The following is a 21279-nucleotide window of genomic DNA, read 5'->3' as shown; positions in this document are numbered from 1 at the left end:
GATGCTTCACTTTCATGTGGAACTTCAAGCTAAGTTAAAAACTTAAATTGGAAAAACTGTCTCCTTTTGGAAAATAAAGTATTTTTGTAATATAATACTTCTGGAAACATAAATCTGACATGTTATAAAACAGCTTTCACCACTAGAACTGGTTTAATGCAAACTAAAGATTCATTATATATCATGTTGTTGTGTGTAAATGTTCCTCTTGAAGAGAAAAACAACTTGTTAGTAACATAATAAAGCCGGTTTTCCACCGTCCACATCCATGACGTCTTTCCACTGGCCTCTTCCTCATCATGCAGATGATGATGATGATCATTCCTCTGATGATGTCGTCTCTTATAGAGGTGTAAGAGGAAGATCAGGGCCACCGAGGATGGACCAGCTATCAATCAGAGCAGTTTTTTCAAAATGAAGAGAAGTTTTCTGTCTGGCGGACACAAAATGAAGAAAACCGAGCAGCAAAATCAGGTCTCGTTCTAAAAAGAAAATATATTTTTTGCTGAGTCATCTCGTCTGCTCTGGGTTGTGATGATGCTGCAGTTTCTCAGTCTGCTTCTGCTTTGAGGTTTGGGGCTGATTGGATCACACGATCATTTTCCTGAAACTCTGGTAGCTTGGTATAAACAACCAAACTGGTCCCCAGCAGCCACAGTGTCCTGCTGATGGAGCAGGAGGTGAGACACATGCTGAAGGCTGAAAACTCATCGTCATCGTAAATGTTCGTGTGAACTCCTTCAACGGTAAGTCTTATTTTTCTGTTTCCTGCCCTTTTATCTTCAGTCTTTGATTCTGATGGTAAAATATGTAAATGTGATATTTTGTGCTGCAGTTTGTCATGAATCTGTCCACCACTGAACGCTGTAAACACCCGTTTCTGCCTCCTTCAAGTACGTAAATAGGTACCTCTGTTAAACCCCCCTCATCTTCTTCTTTGTTCCTTTCACTGGTCACACATCAGCTACATGACTCAACACTGCCCCACGTTGTCTGAGGGTATTACTCCGTTTCTCTGTCAGGGTGCAGATCCATACGGGCCCAAGAACTAAATCATGGACGTAAATGACACAGAAGAGGGACAGTAGGCTCTGTATCCGTCTTTAGCGTGGAGCATGAATGGACCATAATTCCATGAAACCAGATGAAACTACAGGAAGTCTCTGGAAGTGGGTGTAAAGAGTAGTTACATATTTATAAAAGCATCCTATAACCTGGACTTTATAGTGGTACGGTGATTAGCACGTCACCTCACAGCAAGATGGTTCCTGGTTCCAGCTGGTTCTGTGTCTGCGTGGGTTCTCTCTGGTTCTCCAGGTTCCTCCCACCGTCCACAGACCTGCAGGTTGGTTAACTGGTCACTTTAAACTCTCTCCAGGTGTGAGTGTGAGTGGTTGTGTGTCTCTGTGTTGGATCTGTGATGGACTGCTGACCTGTCCAGGTGTACCTGCCTCTCACCTGGTAGCTGCTGGGATCGGCTCCAGCCCCCATGACCCTGCACTGGAATAAGCAGGTTTAGAAGATTAAAGGCTCTGATTGGACCGATCAGCTGACAAAGTCCACGTCTTCTGTGGGAATCAGAAACTAATTTAAAGTGAACTTTGTAGAAACTTAAAGGTGTTAAACTTGACGTCCATGAAGCTGAAGACGTTTAGTTTGTGTTAAAGTTACATTAAACCTCATAATGTTTGGTTTAAAACTGCTTTTCTGATGTTCTTGGCATGGAAAATGAGTCGGTTCTTACCTCCTTACTAAGAACCAGAGAGCTGGATGTGGATCCTGTGTAGCTGAGGAAATGTCCTGCTGTGTTACTGATCTTCCTTCTTTCTGTCATGGACCTGCCGTTGGCTCCTGCAGGTGAGTTGTAGCTGTCCAGGTAAACTGGTTTTAGGTCTCACATCATCAGTCATGATTAAATAGTTCCACATCATCTCGTTAATAAAGTGTATTTATTTATGTGTTTTGTCCAGGTTCCTCCTGTGTTTTAACAGAAAATCTGGTTTCTTATTGGGTCTAAATGTAGATAAAAGGTCACATGACTCGAATTTTTCCTCAGTCCTCAAACGCAGCATTAAAGCTGCATTTACTGACTTCTGGAAATTCAAGCTTTATTTGCACCATTTTTATGTTGTTAAAAGTGTTTTATCTTAGATTTATTGTGTGTGTATTTAGTTGTGTCCTCACTCATCATGTATGAGAACCTCCAGTGGTCCAGGTCTTCCTCTGGTCCAGGTCTCCTCTGGTCCAGGTCAGACAGCGTGGTCTCTCTGGTGTCTCCTCCCTCTGATGCTGCTGTGGAAGTGAAGAGTTCCTCTCTGATTCTCTTTAACCTCTCTGATCTGTGTTGTTTCCTCTCCTGCAGGACAAACATCACAGCTGAACCTGGACATGACGTCTCTCTGCCATGTAGAGCTGGACATGATTGGACACATCGATGCTGTGGAGTGGACGCAGACCTGATCTGGAGCTGCTGCAATATGTTTATTTTAACAGAGACGGTCATATTGATCTTGAAAACCAACATCCATCTTTCCAGAACCGGGTGGATCTTCAGGACAGACAGATGAAGGATGGAGACGTGTCTCTGATTCTGAAGAAGGTGACGACTGATGATACAGGAACATATGTATGTAGAGTCCTTCACAGAGAGACAGACGACAGGAATAGAGCCATCGTGATACTGATCCATCTCCACCATCCATCTGGAAGTTTCTCCTCCAGGTGAGTGTGTCTGTGTGTGTGTGGATCAGAGGTGAAGCCAGCTTCCTGGTTGTTGATGTGAGAGTGAAACATCTCAGATCAGATGTTTGTGTTTTCTAAAGATGAAAAAAATTCTGGTATTTTACATGTAGTGGTTTTAAATCTGAGTTTGTCTACTGTGAAAGATACGATGGAACAGATGTGAAACCAGCCACTGGTCCACGTCTTCCTCTGGTCCAGGTCTTCCTCTGGTCCAGGTCAGACAGTGTGGTCTCTCTGGTGTCTCCTCCCTCTGATGCTGCTGTGAAGTGAAAAGGTCCTCTCTGATCTCTTTAACCTCTCTGATCTGTGTTGTAGAACTGTACAGAGTACGCCAGACGTCAGACTGTCCTGGTACCCAGGAAGAACAGAACAGGGTGAGAGAGCCGATGATCAAATCCCCATCATCCACCTGGACGTTCCTCCAGCAGGTGAGTTTGTCTCAAATATGAAATGATTCATCACCTCACCTGATACTGATACTCACACCTGGTTCTCACCTGCAGGTACAGCAGAGGAATGGAGGAGACAAGGATGGAGGCAGTAGAGGACGTCATGTACTGATTTTGTCAGGGATCATTGTGGTTGTGTTGGTTCTCTGCATCCATAAAACACTCCAGAAGAAGAACTCGGCTCCTCCTCCTGACCCAGTCATGAACCAGTGAATAATGATTGTGTCTCATCATCATCATCTTCATCATCATCATACTCATAATCATCATCATCAGGTCTACAACATCGTTCTCTGTCATGGAGACGATGAAAAATCAGCAGCATCAACATGTTTCATCTCTGTCCTGAACTTCATAGAAATGTTCCAGAAACAAACCAAAGAATCCAGAACGAAGACCAGAAGAAACCAGAACACAGAGGTTTCCATCCTCTCTTCTTCTTCTGGTCCACAGAGGTCTCCATCCTCTCTTCTTCTTCTGGTCCACAGAGGTTTCCATCCTCTCATCTTCTTCTGGTCCACAGAGGTTTCCATCTTCTCTTCATCTTCTGGTCCACACAGTTAAACTGGTTTTAACTCGCTCATCCTTGCTGTGTGAAGGTGATCAGGTTTCGTATCCAGTTCTGAACCCGGTCAGCTCATGTCCTCACATCCATGGTCCCTCCTGCGGCTCTTCTGGTTTTAGGACAACTGTGGGTCTGATCTTCTTAAAAAACCTAATCTGATTCATGGTTCACATATTAAGTTATTAAACTGGAATTGGTCCTCTTATAAAGTCAAAATTCATTTCATAAATGCCCCCCGGTTCTCCTGCTACCGTGCACTAATATATGCACAAAGCCTTGATGTAATTCCAACCCCGGTTACAGGAATCAGAAACAGTCGCTAACTACAGCGACAAAGGTGCTAAAACTACCATAGATTACATGTAATAGTGCTCGTTTACAAGTGTAACTCCAGTTTCTGCTGGTTTTGGAGGAAAATAATTCGATCCTGTAATGATGGTGTGATGAAGCCTCGCCCCGTGAAGTGTCTCTATCCAGATGTTTCATTACTCGAAGCCCCGTTTCACAGCTCATCTGGGGGTACTGTCGGTGTGCTTCGCTTTTCTGGAGGCTGTACTTTTTAAAGGAATGCGCTCAGTCAGTTCTTTGCTCGTCATCCTCAATGTCATCCCAGATCACGTAGAAAACTTCCTCTGTTTGCAGCGGCAGGCTTCGTCCAAGATGGCTACCTGCGTAGACGCTTCTCTGTGAGCTCGTCGACTTCTGATGAGTACCAAACATTTCTAATGACTCTAATGAAAGTTTTTTTTTTAAGGGGGGGACCATTGCACTTTCATTTTATGCACGGATAGGAGGACTACTTTACTCCAAAAGAAGGTTAACAGAATCTCTGTCTTTCTTCGACGTCGTGCTGATTAGTCAGCTAAGACAAGATAGTTTTAGCTAGCAGCAACGAGACAAGCAGGTGAACATGGCTGAGAAATGAGGTTAAATAAAGGGAGGCCTAATAATGAACTTGAAAGCCTGATAACTCTCTTCCAAGCTTATGTGAACATCTTCCCCAGACCCCCAACCCAAAGAAGATCTGCACCAGATCTGTCACAAACAAACTCAGAAAACAACAAAACATTAAACCTCTGACCACAATAAGGTGCAGTCCGTCAAACAATAACCTCAAATTTATATAAAATCAAGAACAACAAAAGTAGAGGCAGAACATTTTATATATATGTATTCCTTAATTTTCTTGTATTTTTGTTTTTTTATTTATTTAATTTTTTATCATTTTGTTTAGAAACTCTTCCTTGTTCTACAACAACAGTTTCCTGTTTCTCTGCCCAAAAAACTCTCACAAAGTTTTTCATGTCCAAGTTAACTGTGGACGACGGGCGTCTACAGTTTGACTTCGGAGAAAATGGATGTATGCAGAAGCACACATGTACATGTACATATACACATGAACATGTACATATACACATGAACATGTACATATACACATGTACATATACACACGTATAAACATGTACATATACACATGTACCTGTACATATACACATGTACATGTACATATACACACGTATAAACATGTACATATACACATGTACATAAACACATGTACATGTACATATATACATGTACATATACACATATACATGTACATATACACATGTACATGTGTATATGTACATATACACATGTACATGTGTACATATACATGTACATATACACATATACATGTACATATACACATGTACATATACACACGTATAAACATGTACATATACACATGTACATAAACACATGTACATGTACATATATACATGTACATATACACATATACATGTACATATACACATGTACACATGTACATGTACATATACACATATACATGTACATATACACATGTACATATACACACGTATAAACATGTACATATACACATGTACATGTACATGTACATATACACACGTATAAACATGTACATATACACATGTACATAAACACATGTACATGTACATATATACATGTACATATACACATATACATGTACATATACACATGTACATAAACACATGTACATGTACATATACACATGTACAAACATGTACATATACGCATGTACATAAACACATGTACATATTTACATATACATATACACATGTACATATGTACATATACACATGTACACATGTACACATGTACATGTACATGTACATATACACATATACATGTACATATACACATGTACATATACACATATACATGAACATGTACACATGTAACATATACATGTACATATACATGTACATATACACATATACATGAACATGTACATATGTATATATACATGTACATATACACATATACATGTACATATACACATGTACATGTACATATCATGTACACATGTACATATACACATGTACATATATACATGTACATGAAGTTCTATGAGCTGCTGAACCCAGTGAATGGGAGAAAAAAGTAAAACTAACTTTGACTTTCCTCCAACCAGCATGCAGAACTCGAGGCTGGGCGGAGCTTTCTGTCAGGTGTGACACACACAGGTCATCTTCCCTCGAAGCTTCAAGCTTCTTTTGTCTTGGACAGCAAACAGAGAGTAACCTGGAGAAGGGATGTCGGCTGCAGGGCTGTTAATCGTGTTGCTGAGTCACCTCGTCCTTGTTTCTGGCGGTGAGTTCTTCTGGATCAGGTTTTTATTTTTAGATAAATCTACAGAGAAGCAGGTAAATGTGTGTTTCACTCTCAGTGTGGAGACGGAGTGAAGTGTTCAAATAAAAAAAACACCAGGATCAAGTTTAATTCGGGATAATAAACTCTCATGATTACAATCTGGTGAGCTTATTTTCATCCATGTGCACATATTAGTGCACGCAGACGAGCTGAAGTTCACTGTGTGTTGTTGTTGTTGACATGATTGATCAGCTGATCAATATGCAGGTTGTTTTCATTCGTGCCAGTAATGAGATCAGTATAAAAAGAGCTTTTCAGCACAGGTGGATCTTCTGGTTTTCCAGGTGCTTGTAGGAACCTGTCTCAGGATGGAAAACCACACCTGTGCAGGTATCTGAGGTTAGTGGCCCCTCCCTGTGCCAGACACAGGAGCCTTGTTTTTTCCACTGCTTGAGTCATATAAAACACATAAATATTCTACTATTTGTAGTCATTTCTGACCTCACTTGTCCACTGTGATGAGTTCATTACGGAACGTAGGGAGTTTGTTGTTGGGATTTGCTGCCGTGTCTTCCTGTCCAGTCACATTTTCTCTGAGTGAATATTTGGACAAATATCTGGTTTAATACAGCTGCCAGTAATCTGAACCATGTTGTACATGAGTGCTAGAAATATTTACCCTGGGTTAGTTCTAGGACTCATTTCCCTCAGTAACATGTAAACTTCCAGCAAATAAAAGCAGCTTGTTACAGGAAACAACTACTTACTCTGCTGGTAGGTAACAGCAGGGGCGTTGTTAGGCCTGTTTTAGGGGGGCTGAAGCCCCGCTAAAATATTCTGAAGCCCCCCTAAATAATGTAGTGATTCAGTGTTTCATTTTAAAGATTTTTTTAAGAAAAAATGCTGACATATTCAATATAAATTGGTTAGAATATGAGTTTAAATATCATAAATCCACCAGTTTCCCCTCACTTCATAGCGTGAGGTTGAGAGCCCCTTCAGTAGTCGTTCATCCAGTCCACTTGTTCATACAGAGAAGTCCACATCACTGAAAACCCAGTCCAGGTTTCTCTGAATCTTCGTCTGCACTCTATACCTGCAGCGCATGCCTGAAACACACAGAGCCTAAAAAGAACAGCATTAGAATAACATGATGGACTGATGAAGAATGGATATAAGAAAGTTTTTGAAGAAAGTAAGTAGGTCTGTTCATCACTGCTGGTAGTAACAGTTAGTTAGCACGAGTCCCAGGTGACAGCAGAAAGTCCCATGTCATTAATATACCAATGCTTCATGTTTGACAAATAAAAACCTGGTTTGCACACTACATACAGTCTCTGCTACTCAGCTAGCTAGTTAGCCTGAAGCGCATTGTGAAGGTCTCATTCTTTCTACCACGCTGTCTTTGGGGCGACTTCCTTCTGGAGAATCAGCTGTTTCTCACTTTAGGCCTGAGGACAGAATCTGAACTCTTTCACGTTGCTATAGATTCACTCCACCAGCCTACCGATCTGTAGGAGTCAGAGCAGAGGAGCACAGAGAGGAGAGAGTCTACTGGTAAGCTGAGCAGGAGAGTAATGATTAGAAAGTATGGAAAGCCACTCATATATTAATATATTATTAATATTATTATATTAATATCCTTGAATCACATTTTAATGACATACCAAATTTTGCCCCCAAAAACATTTTTTCTTATTTAAACCAATTTTAGGGGATGATTAAATAAAATAATAGACAAATAGATTAATATTGTAAACTCCATTAATATCTGGGAAAAAATACATTTAAAACAGTAAAAAAGAAACAGAAAATATTCCAGGCCAAACCTGAACAGACCCAAAGTTAAAGCATCATTTAAAATAGTTGAACTAACAGCTCCAGCTGTTCTATAATTAAGAGTCTGCAACATGTTTCAGCACTTTAAACTTTTTAATGTTTTCATCCACACTCTTCATTAACAGGAATTAATATGTGACAGTAAACCAGGGTGGGATCAGTCAACAGCAGCTTCAGTCTGGTCATGGAGCAGAGGCCATCATCTCCTGCTTGATGGTCCTTCTTCTTTAAACCACTGAAGGTCTGAAAAATGGCTAAATATAGCAGCAATGTTGCTAAGTTAGTTGTGGAGGTACCATGTGCATCAGTGTAATCACTGTATTAGAAAACTGTACACAGACATACGATCCACGATTAAATGTGTTTCTGTAATTAATTAATCGTAATCAACCCGTTTATTTGTCAGTCTTTGTTAGTTCTATTCTATTCTATTCTATTCTATTCTATTCTATTCTATTCTATTCTACAGTAATTTAGCAGACGCTTTTATCCAAAGCGACTTACATTTGAGAGGAAGAACAACACAAGCATGAATTCAAACAAGATGGACGTCATCATTAAGTGATAGTCAGACCGCTTTGAGTCCAGTTGGACCCAGGTGCTGTCATGTAGTGCTAGAGGCAGTGCATATAATTTTTTTTTTTCTAAGTCATTTTGTTTAAATACAAAATTACGATTTCATCAAACAATATCATCTTGGGCATAAGTGCACACAGCTTCTTCAGTACTTGGTTGAGCCAAAGAGCTGGACAAATCTTTCTAACTCATTTAGTTAAGCTAAATATGGAAATGCTCCTTAAACAACTGAGTCTTTAGCTTGGTCTTAAAAGTGGATAAGGACTCTGCGGATCGGATGGAGTTTGGTAGATCGTTCCACCACCGGGGAACAACAGAGGAGAAGAGTCTAGCTACTGATTTTGCACCACGTTGTGGTGGGAGCACTAGGCGTCTTTCGCTGGTAGAGCGTAAGTTTCGAGAGGGAGTGTAGCTCTGGATTAAGGAGTGGAGGTAGACCGGAGCCATTTGGGTTATTGTTTTGTAAGCCAGAAGCAGAGATTTGAATTTGATGCGTGCCGCAACTGGAAGCCAGTGGAGAGCGATTAGCAGCGGAGTGACATGAGCTCTTTTGGGCTGGTTGAAGACCAGACGTGCTGCTGTGTTCTGGATCATCTGCAGAGGTTTAACTGAGCATGCAGGCAGGCCAGCCAGTAAGGAGTTGCAGTAGTCAATGCGTGAAATGACCAGAGCCTGGACCAGGAGCTGGGTCGTGTGTTCAGTCAGGTAGGGTCTGATCCTCCTGATGTTGTAGAGAGCAAATCGGCAAGACCAGGAAACCGAGGCAACATGGTCCTTAAAGGTCAGCTGGTTGTCTACCATGACACCAAGATTCCTGGTAGAAGACGTTGGCACTAGTGTGATTGAGTCAAGCTGCACACTTATCTGTGGCGGTAAAGAAGGACTGGCTGGAAAGACAATAAGCTCAGTCTTGGACAGATTTAGCTGAAGGTGGCGATCCTTCATCCATGCAGAGATATCAGCAACATGCTGATATTCACATTGAGACGGTTGTGTCGTCAGGTGGAAAAGGAAGGAAAAGCTGAGTGTCATCTGCATAGCAGTGGTAGGAGAAACCATGAGAGTTAATGACTGCACTGAGTGAGGAGGTGTATAGTGAAAAGAGAAGAGGGCCAAGCACTGAGCCCTGAGGCACCCCTGTTGTCAGCCCATGTGATCTGTTATTTATTTATTTAGTTATTTGTGAAGTTTTGTCCTTGTGCACTGCATTCACTCACATCCTGTGCATTTCCTGGGGGCTAAGCCCCCCGTCCTTAAGACCTAGTGACGCCCCTGCTTCAGTCTAACCTGAGAGGTGTTGGTAACTCATGCTGAATAAAAGCAAAGCAGCTGGGCTGTGGGAGGAGTCTGCAGCAGAGCGCTGCAATGCCAGAGGTGCTCGATTTACATCTGAAAACAGCAGAAGAGTAAAACTGTGAAGGAGCAAAATATCACATCATTTCATTTTATTATCGTTAAAAAACCCAGATCGTAACTGAGATTAAAGTTCGATTAATCGTCCAGCCCGATCTTCTACTATCTGATAATTCAATAATACTGTTGTGGAAAAGGTCACTTCAGACTTCAGTATCAGGCTGAACCTCCTCTGGTCCAGGTCTTCCTCTGGTCCAGGTCAGACCAGTGTGGTCTCTCTGGCGTCTCCTTCCTCTGATGCTGCTGTGGAAGTGAAGAGTTCCTCTCTGATCTCTTTAACCTCTCTGATCTGTGTTGTTTCCTCTCCTGCAGGACAGACAAACATCACAGCTGAACCTGGACATGACGTCTCTCTGCCATGTAGAGTTAAACGTTATTATTATGAAGGAGACATCAGTGCTGTGAAGTGGACCAGACCTGATCTGGATCCACAATATGTTCTTTTGTATGAATATAGGCGCCTTGATCCAGACCACCAGCATCCATCTTTCCAGAACCGGGTGGATCTTCAGGACAGACAGATGAAGGATGGAGACGTGTCTCTGATTCTGAAGAATCTGACGATTAATGATACAGGAACATATGAATGTGGAATCCATAGAAGAACACAGTGCATAATGGAAGGCTTAATAAGTATCTCCACCATCCATCTGGAAGTTTCTCCTCCAGGTGAGTGTGTCTCTGTGTGTGTGTGGATCAGAGGTGAAGCAGCTTCCTGGTTGTTGATGTGAGAGTGAAACATCTCAGATCAGATGCTTGTGTTTTCTAAAGATGTTGTTGATGAGACTCTGTAGAAAGCAGCTGGTCTGAGTGCAGTGATCAGAGTGCAGGAGATGATGTGTGACAGCAGTTTGAAGAGGAAACGATTCATCACCTCCCTGATACTGATACTCACACCTGCTTCTCACCTGCAGGTACAACACAGGATGGAGGAGACAAGGATGGAGGAGACAAGGATAAAAGGAACCAGGATGGAGGAGACAAAGATGGAGGAGACAAGGATAAAAGGAACCAGGATGGAGGAGACAAAGATGGAGGAGACAAGGATAAAAGGAACCAGGATGGAGGAGACAAAGATGGAGGAGACAAGGATAAAAGGAACCAGGATGGAGGAGACAAAGATGGAGGAGACAAGGATAAAAGGAACCAGGATGGAGGAGACAAGGATAAAAGGAACCAGGATGGAGGAGACAAGGATAAAAGGAAACAGGATGGAGGAGACAAGGATGGAGGAGACAAGGATAGAAGGAACCACGATGGAGGAGAGAAAGATGGAGGAGACAAGGATAAAAGGAACCAGGATGGAGGAGACAAAGATGGAGGAGACAAGGATAAAAGGAACCAGGATGGAGGAGACAAAGATGGAGGAGACAAGGATAAAAGGAACCAGGATGGAGGAGACAAGGATGGAGGAGACAAGGATAAAAGGAACCAGGATGGAGGAGACAAGGATGGAGGAGACAAGGACTTAGGAGACAAGGATGGAGGACATTATGGACTGATTGTGGGTCTGTCAGCTGTAGTGATCGTTGGGATGGTTGTTGGTTTTTGGATCTATAAAAGAGTCCAGAAGAAGGACTGGGCTCCTCTTCCTGAGCTGCTCTGACTCATCAGATAATCAGGGTGTTCTGCAGCATCGTTCTCTGTCATGGAGACGATGAAACATCAGCAGCATCAACATGTTTCATCTCTGACTGAACTTCATAGAAATGTTCCAGAAACAAACCAAAGAATCCAGAACGAAGACCAGAAAGAAACCAGAACCCAGTTTTATTGGCAGTTCCAGAGTCCATGATTCTGGTTCAGGACCATGTGATCCGCCTCTCTGCATCAGTCATCTGACCCTCTTTGAATTATTGAGGAACTTCAGAGCTGTGATGTCTGGAGCTTCCAGCTCCTGGTATGTTTTCCACATCAAACTGGTCGTGGGTGAGGATGGACAGAAGCTGATGTGGGCAGAAAGATCTGAGAATCTCAGACTGGAGGAGCCTTCATCCTTACAGTCATCATCTTCATCAAGCAGCAGGTTTATGAGCAGAGAGGAAGGAGAAAATGAAAGTTCAACATTTTATGTGTGAAAGCACCAACAGATCAGGAGAAACACCAAAACTCGATTTCCAGCCGAGACTGAAGAGAAATTATTAATTTAGTTGATGTTCAGAAGCATTTTAATAATGTAGTTCCCAGTGAGAAGCCTCCCGGTTCCAGGTAGAGGTCCTGCAGCCTTTTCCAGAGTTAATATGTAGGAAGTTACTTTAACAAAAAAAGAAAAAACTACCTTTAACTGTGACGTCCTGCTGCTCAGTCCTACTCTGTGTATCAGTCCTCTGTAGTGAGTGGAAACGGGTTAAAAGAAAAAGAAGATGCAAGGTGTCTTATTTGGTCCTAAAGACTCATTTATGCTCCTTTTATGTACGTAAATGGGTTTGTTAGTTTCAAACATCACTGTCCTCATGATGATCATTCTCAGAAAGAGATATAAAATAAGCAGTGCAGTAGATGGAGGGTCTGAGAGGACCTTAAATGCAGCACAGCTTCTTCTTCTTTGTTCCTTTTACTGGCTGCATATCAGCTGTACTGCTCAACGCTGCCCCCTGGTGTCCAGCAGAAGTGCTGTTCTATCAGGTTACACATCCACAAGGATCCAAAAATGGACCAAATTAACACGTAAAAGATCCAAAGATGGATGAAATGGTTCGTATCCGTCTTTTAGATAGAGCATAAATGAGTCTTTACCCTTCATTAGGGACTGTTTGGTCCTTTTATGTCCTTTTTCTCTGAACTGTTGGTCAACATTTTGGTTGTGTTTTCCCATTTATTTTTGTGAAAAAGTTTTTCTCTTGAAAAACTTGTAAATTTCAGTGTCTATTTTATTTCAAGGTCAAAATGATATCAGGAACAAATTCATTATTCTTCTGGGTCATCAGAGGACAAAAAGTCCCTTCTGAAAAAACTGTTCTGGAAACGTTACAGAATTTTTTATAGTTTTATTTTCTCTAAATCTGTCAATCAATAAATCCTAACCAAAGATCAAAATACCAATTTAAATTCACATGATAGTTACTGCCTGAGGATGATGAACGCTGTTGTTTTTACATATTGATCCATGTGTGATGTTTGTCTCTGGGGTTTGTGGTTGGCATGATGGGGGTGGGGGTCGGATAACATCTAAGTTATTCTAAGGTACACCAGAAAGGAGTAACATTATGATGGAGACGTGGATTTCTTCTTCTGTCCAGCTGTAACGTTTCTGTAGAAATGTCCAAACATTTTCTTCTCTAGATGTTTCAGAGTTTCTTTGTGTTGCTTCATAACGTTTTTCTGATCATGGTGAGTTTCTAACATGAATATTTCCTCACTGACAAATGAAAAGGTGATTATAGACGATCAATAATCTGTAACCCATCAGAAAGTGGATGAACTGGTCAGGTGTGTTTCAGAATAAAGTGGATTGTTGTGTGGAGCTCTCTGATTGGTCAATAAGACCAGAACGTCGTTTATCTCTGGTGTGTACTTCAGGGAAGCTTGTAAATGTCAAGTTTCATATTTTATGTTTTCAGTTAGTGTTGATCCTCATGTAGGATGTTCAGTGTGTAACTTTTATTAATAAAGTTTTCCAGTTTGTAATGCAGGGAGCTGCTTCCTGTTTACCAGGTGCTGCAGGTAGAAACATGACCTCCAACAGGTTGCAGCTTGCTTTGGTTTCTGGGTCTGAACAGTTTCTCTGTCTGGTTTCTGCAGCTTCTGCTTCGTGGTTCCAGACCATGTGACCCACGTTTCCCTTTAAAGTTTGACACGTGCCTGATTTCAGAAGGACAGAGACGGATCTGGATGAACCAGCAGTGTGATGATAGGAGAGCATTAGAACCATGACTCAGCAGTTTTAACTGTTGAACTTCTTAAAAGTAAAAACTCTATGACGTTGCCATGACAACAAAAAACCAGACTGATGCCCCTTCATTGCGCTTTTTACTGGCTTTCTGACCACCTGCTGGGGGCGGTGGAGGGACAACAACGTGAGGATTAGATGGAGCTTTATTGGTTATACAAACCAGGAGAGTCCAGCTCATTTATGTGTCCCAGAGAGACGTCCCGTTTCATTACTGGACAAAAGGACTGAAGTCCAAACAGACCTGGGACCAGTGGTTGTAAAAGAGTTTCCCACTTCAACCAGTTTCCTTCTGTTTATAGAAACCATGCCAGTTTCTGTAAATCTGTGTTGGAGCTCCAACGCTGGAGGAACAGAGTCCTTCATCTGGCAGGGTCCTGAAAACTGTTTCTGTTCTCAGGAAGTGGAATCAGACATGAAAAAAACCCTGAGGGTGGAACTCCATCACATCCCGACACACAGTCAGGACGTCTGATCTGAAGCAGCAGCACTCTGATCCTCTGTTTACAGAGAGCAGCAGCCATGACTCCACACCAGCAGCTGCAGACATCATGACTCAGCAGAATCCTCCTCCTCCATCACAGCTCAGCAGGGAGACGTCTGAGGCTGAAACCTGATGCTAGGAGGACGCTGATCCTTTCAGAGAGGAGATGAAACCTGAATTATTACAGCTGCTTATAAACATTTAGAGAAAAGACGTTAACACAAGTTACCGAACACAAGGACGCATAAAGTTTTATTTGAACGCAGCATGTTACAGGTTCATGTTAAAGTGCTGATTACATTATTATTATACGCAGATCCCACAGGTCAATACAAAGTTCTGTTTCCTGAAGAAACTCCTCCTCTCCCTCCTAAATCTACTCTTTCCGCTCTGACATCATAGTAAACATCTGTAAATCTGATTCATCTTCTTCTCTTTGCTTTTCCTCTGCTGCTCTGTTCAACTTTATTTACACCAACCCAGTCCTCTTTACAGAGTCCAGTTCAACACGACGGAAACTGATCCATCATCCACATAAAGGTCTTCATTTAACCACCAATCAGAGCGCAGCAGGAATCTGATTGGCTGATGAACTTTGAGACTAAATTATATAAACTTGGGAAAAAAAACTGGAACTGTTTCATGTTCTGGGGAACTGGTTCATCTTCTGGGGAACTGGTTCACCTTGTGGGGAACTGGTTCATCTTCTGGGGTACTGGTTCATGTTCTAGGGAACTGGTTCACCTTCTGGGGAACTGGTTCATCTTCTGGGGAACTGGTTCATCTTCTGGGGAACTGGGTCACCTTCTGGGGAACTGGTTCATCTGGGGAACTGGTTCATGTTCTGGGGAACTGGTTCATGTTCTGGGGAACTGGTTCATCTTGTGGGGAACTGGTTCATCTTCTGGGGAACTGGTTCATCTTCTGGGGAACTGGTTCATGTTCTCTCTGTTTTCAGTAGAAACATCTGCAGCAGGGGATGTTTGGGTTTTAAAGACTCTCAGAGAGATGAGACATTTTACTACATCAGAGTTTAAATGTGTTCAACCTGCCGCCCTGAACATGATTCATCTTTGCAGAGCAGCTGGACATGAAAACAAGCAGGAGGAGAGATTAAACATCCTGGATCAGGCGTTGTTCAGGAGTGTGTTCAGGAGGAGCTGGTGGGTTGTTCTCTGAAGGTGGTTTAGATTTCCTGCAATATCTCACAGCAACAAAAACCCCACCAAGAAGCAGAAGGACGGCAGGAACTGATGCAGCAGCTTTAACTCCACCCTTTACTCCTCCTGTGTCTTCACCTCGTCCAAACTCAGCACGCGCATCAGTGAAAGCTGCAGGTGAGAAACAGGTGTGAGCGTCATGTGACGTGTTAGTGAACATGGCGGCTGCCGCTCAGCAGACAGAGCGGGTCCAGACGTCTACACCCACCTGAAGCTGTGACGGTCAGGTTGATGGAGTGACTGACAACACTGAAGTCTCTCTCACTGCTTCCTGAGCTTCTGACTGTGATCAGACACTCATATGTTCCTGAATCAGTGATGCTGGTGTTCTGCAGCACCACAGAGACGTCTCCGTCCTCCACAGAGGAAGAGTCTCTCAGCTTCACTCGGCCTCTAAAAGACGGATGCTGGTAGCGTTCGTACAAGCGCTTTTCTCTGTAGAAGAAGACATAATCCCCTGGTCTGAGATCAGACCTGGTCCACTCCAACATGAGGATTTCTGTGTTTCTGGGAGCCTGACACTGAAGAGGGACATTCTGTCCAGCTTCCACCTCCTGCTGATCTGAGACACAAGCAGAGAATCCAGAGACAGAAGTTAGAGACATGTCCATCCTCATCATGGAGGCTGGAGGCAGAGAAACACAGCAGCTCTGCAGCAAGTTGCTTCAGCTCCACAGTCAGAGGTCGAATCCTGGAAACAACAACAGCTTTCTGCATGAAGACAGAAGAAATTCACATTTGATCTTTTCTTCAGGAAAAACCCAGAAACAGTTCTGCTTCATGCTGCTGGTGCTGGCTTTTTATCTACGTTCCTTTCTGCATGTTTCTACATGTTACATTAAAACCTGCTGATCAGAAGCTTCCACACACACGTTTTTACTCTTAAACACACTTTCTGTACATTTATAAAAACAGTTTGTCAGAAGAAAACTAAACATCTGGAAAGAAAGAAAAGAAAGACCCGCCCCGACCCGCCCCATTAAAACACATCTTATGACATTGACGAATGCTTTTATTTAGTCTGAGAAAGGTGCATATGGTCTCCTAAATTGGCACTGGAAACTGGCAACACAAAATATATTTTCATTTGAACGTTAAGCCTATAAACATAAATAGGCAAATAAATAAAGTGTTTTAAAGCGTTTAAGTGTTATAAAGCCAATGCTGCTGTTGTTGTCTGCACTGATTACCTCGTTGAACCTGTCCCAAACCTGTGATTTAGCCATTTGACCCTCCTTCTTTTTAAGGACGTAAACTCCCGAACGAATATTATTCAACACTTCTTCCATCTTTTGTTGCTTGTCTGCGTAGGCTACTACGCGCCTACGTGGACATTACGTTATAAAACGTGACCTGTGTTTAAATAACTGATAAATATTTTGTCTTACATATTATAGTAACAAAATGTAGACACTGATTAAGGTCTTTATTTTCAGTTTGACAAAAAATAAAATTAATAGATAGAACTAGATATTTCAGAATAGTAAACCACACCAACCCGCCCCGCAGTGAAGCGAAAATTCTTTGACCCGCCCCAACCTGAACCACGGGTCCCCGCGGGTTAGGGGGCGGCCCGCGCATCACTATTTCTGTGGATACCACACATGTTTATAGTTGCATCTACATACCTGACGCTACACCTGGAAACGAGATGTTAACTCTTAACTCCCAGTAGCGGAGGTGCAGAGGTGTTAAGCTAAACAGCAGGGCTCCAGACTGCCACCAAATAGTCGCATTTTGTGACTAAAATGTGAGACAGTGCGATTGAATTTTTCACCTACTCTACAATGGCGACCAAAACATTTAGCGGTCTTTTTGTCATGATTCATCTAATGAGATTCAGATTTCCCAGCTGTCCCCGAACGCATCCCCCTTTCACCCAACCTGATTACTGATGCGCTTCACCTGCACGGTGCTCTTTGAATACGTGTGTGACAACTTCTCTCTGCCAGATCGTCTTGGTTCATCCCTGCATGTATCCAGCCTTGTTTTTCTGCCTGCCTGCTGTCGACCTTGTATTACTGGACCTGGATGTTCATCTCTGCCCGCTCCCTGACTGGTAACTCTGCCTTGTATTGATTGGATCTCCTGCATTACTGACCTCTGGATTGCTCTCAGGATTTGGATTCTGGATCACGAACTTGGCTTCTCTGTCCCGACGGAAAAACACGGAAGTGCCCGCCGCTGCCTTCCACCACTCGTAATCCCTGATCTCTGCCTGTGACATCATCACTAACCTCTTCTCTATTCAGCAGTTGTCAACCCCACTCCAGCGGGATCCCTCAAGGTTTCTCTAGTCCTGTGCCCGGTTCTCACTCACCACCTTAAAGCTGAACGCACAACGACACCTGGTACGTGGAATCATTATATCCTGCATAATAGCCACAGACTTCCTGCCTCCAAACATCTGTTCTCGTACACCCACAGAGGAGCTGACCAAGAGTGACTGGATTTCACGTCTTATCGTAATAACATTGCTCAATAAAACTCCTTTACCTATCCCTGGGTTCCTGATATTTAGTCCAATCTCCGGGTCTGTGACACATTTTATTGTAGTAGTTATAACTGAATTTATTTACTCGTTAATCTGCTCCCCTCTTCAGCCAAGTAGTTGACAGTAATAACAAATTAGCTGCTGGTTTGTCGACTCCAACTTCAATACGAGAAAAGGAGACCAACACCAACGAAGAAGACGACAGTCAATGTTTGTGTGTGTGGATGAACGAGCTCTGTGATTGGCTAATGTGTGAAAGGAGGCGGGTCTTTGGGGAATTTATTATTCCTTAGTGTTGCCAACTTAGCGACTTTATTGCTATATTTAGCGAGTTTTCACAGCCCTCTAGCCACTTTTTTTTTTTTTTTTTTTTAAAGCAACTTGCGACAAATCCAGCGAGTTTTTCTGGTTATTGGAGACTTTTGGAGACGGAGGTGAATGAAGGTAGTTTATCTTCCCAGTGAGGAGCGGTGCTGTACAGACCCTCTCATACGAGGTTTGGTCTTCTTGCAGCAGCAGCTGCTGCATTCAGACAACGTTCACCTCTGTTTCATGACCTGGCTGGAAATTAAACTAAAAGCTGCTGCTGGAGGATCCTGCTGGTTTACCGTCACAGTAACACAGTCTGGTAATGAAGAGTATGGAGGAAAGTATTTAAAAATTTAAAAGTGGTGTGATGTTCCAGACTCCAAGAGAGAAGAAAAAAAAAAAAAAAAAAACCTACCCTTAAAAATGAACTAAAAATAAAGAAAATATTGACAATTATTTTTTATTTTTATTCATTTTGCTGAGCATCAGTCCCTGAAGCTGTTTATTACCAGGAACTACATGGACCAGTCGTACCAGGTCCTGTGGGGGCTGATGGGACAAAGTTAACGTTCTGCTTTGACTACAAAGTAAAAATTAAATCAAATCTGATTTGATTTAATTTGACAACTTCTATGTCCGCTTGTTTTGTATTAGAGCGGCCAGTAAGATTTTTTTTTTTTTTTTTTTTTTTTTTGTCATGTTAACTGTAAAATAATGTGAATTGTAAACATTGTCATTTCTGAATTTATTGTTTAAATATTTATCACTAATACGGTGAAAATGAGAGGAAATGAAAATATTAGTTATGCAAGACGATTTCAGTGTGCGCCCCTAAATTTTCTGTTTGCGCTCCTTAAAATTTAAGTTAGGGGCCTCTGTGCTCCTCATAAAAAAAGTTAGTCTAGAAATAATACAACAAATTTTCAAAGGGAAAAAAAGAAAGAAGTTTTTGTTGACAGATGTCGACATACATTATTGTCTGAAACCACACTGAGCACCAACCTATGCATTACAATGAGACTAAATTAATAACGTCTATATTTAATAATATAGATAATAAAATTTATTTACTACTATATTTACTAAAGTATATTGTACTTAAAGAAAAACAACATAATAAAGATAAAACTTTATTAATCCCACAAAGCTAAATGTGTGTGTTACTATAACTCTATAGTAAAATAGAGGGAGAAAAGCAGATTAAAAAAAATAAAAAATACAAATATTAAATACAAAAACAATAGAATCAAACCATATACCACAGTAACTGGTGTTCTATATACAAGTATACACAGTGTGTATTATGGAGGAAGGTTTATGGAAATATGCAATTAATATCTGTCTTTATGTATGGACATACAGTGCACCCGGAAAGTATTCACAGCGCTTCACTTTTTCCACATTTTATTATGTTACAGCTTCATTCCAAATTATATTAAATTAAGCTCTTACCTCAAAATTCTACACACAATACCCCATTATGACAAGGTGAAAAAAGTTTTTTTTTTTTAAGTTTTTGAATTTATAAAAAATGGAAAACGAAGAAATCACATTTACATAAGTATTCACAGCCTTTGCTTAATACTTTGTTGATCCACCTTTGGCAGCAATTACAGCCTCAAGTCTTTTTGGATATGATGCTACAAGCTTAGCACACCTATCTTTACGCAGTTTGGCCCATTCTTCTTTGCAGTACTTCTCAAGCTCCTTCAGGTTGGATGGGAGACGTCTATGCACAGCCATTTTCAGATCTCTCCAGAGATGTTCAATCGGATTCAAGTCTGGACTCTGGCTGGGCCACTCCAGGACATTAACAGAGTGGTTCTGAAGCCACTCCTTTGAGATCTTGGCTGTGTGCTTTGGGTAATTGTCCTGCTGTAAAATAAACCGTCGCCCCAGTCTGAGATCTCGAGCGCTCTGGAACAGGTTTTCATCCAGGATGTGTCTGTATATTTCTGCAGTCATCTTTCCTTCTATCCTGACTAGTCTGCCAGTTCCTGCTGCTGAAAAACATCCCCTTAGCATGATGCTGCCACCACCATGCTTCACTGTAGGGATGGTATTGGCCTGGTGATGAGCGGTGCCTGGTTTCCTCCAAACATGACGCCTGGCATTCACAAAGAGTTCAAGCTTTGTCTCATCAGACCAGAGAATTTTGTTTCTCATGGTCTGAGAGTCATTCAGGTGCCTTTTGGCAAACTCAAGACGGGCTGCCATGTGCCTTTTACTAAGGAGTGGCTTTTGCCACTGTGCTCATTGGGACCTTCAAAGCAGCAGAAATTTTTCTGTATCCTTCCCCAGATTTGTGCCTCAAGACAATCCTGTCTCTGAGGTCTACAGACAATTCCTTCGACTTCATGCTTGGTGTTTGTGCTCTGACATGCATGGTCAACTGTGGGACCTTATATAGACAGGTGTGTGCCTTTCCAAATCATGTCCAATCAACTGAATTTACCACAGGTGGACTCCAATTAAGCTGTAGAAACATCTCAAGGCTTATCGGTGGGAACAGGATGCACCTGAGCTCAATTTTGAGCTCCATGGCAAAGGTTGTGAATACTTATGTAAATGTGATTTCTTCGTTTTCTTTTTTTAATAAATTCAAAAACTTAAAAAAAAAAACTTTTTTCACCTTGTCATAATGAAGTATTGTGTGTAGAATTTT

General features: G+C 41.8%; 2 protein-coding genes and 1 long non-coding RNA gene across 3 annotated transcripts in view; 2 read left to right on the top strand and 1 right to left on the bottom strand.

Moving 5' to 3' along the window:
• Positions 1–21279, top strand: part of LOC121640276 (sialoadhesin-like) — a 601555-nt gene that overhangs the window by 148932 nt on the left and 431344 nt on the right. The window lies entirely within an intron of this gene.
• Positions 2460–11976, bottom strand: LOC121640589. The gene is made up of 3 exons (XR_006010524.1): positions 11966–11976; positions 10322–10324; positions 2460–2638 (listed from the first exon to the last, which is right to left on the bottom strand). It is a non-coding gene; the product is annotated as an uncharacterized LOC121640589 (long non-coding RNA).
• Positions 6250–13681, top strand: LOC121640515. The gene is made up of 4 exons (XM_041986332.1): positions 6250–6390; positions 10531–10887; positions 11133–11201; positions 11652–13681. Exons 1-4 carry the CDS (start codon positions 6333–6335, stop codon positions 11822–11824), a joined length of 657 nt encoding a protein of 218 aa, XP_041842266.1. The 5' UTR covers positions 6250–6332; the 3' UTR covers positions 11825–13681.

The sequence above is a fragment of the Melanotaenia boesemani genome, chromosome 5, assembly GCF_017639745.1.
Source record: "Melanotaenia boesemani isolate fMelBoe1 chromosome 5, fMelBoe1.pri, whole genome shotgun sequence".
NCBI lineage: Eukaryota > Metazoa > Chordata > Actinopteri > Atheriniformes > Melanotaeniidae > Melanotaenia > Melanotaenia boesemani.
This window is presented reverse-complemented; position numbering and strand designations above follow the sequence as displayed.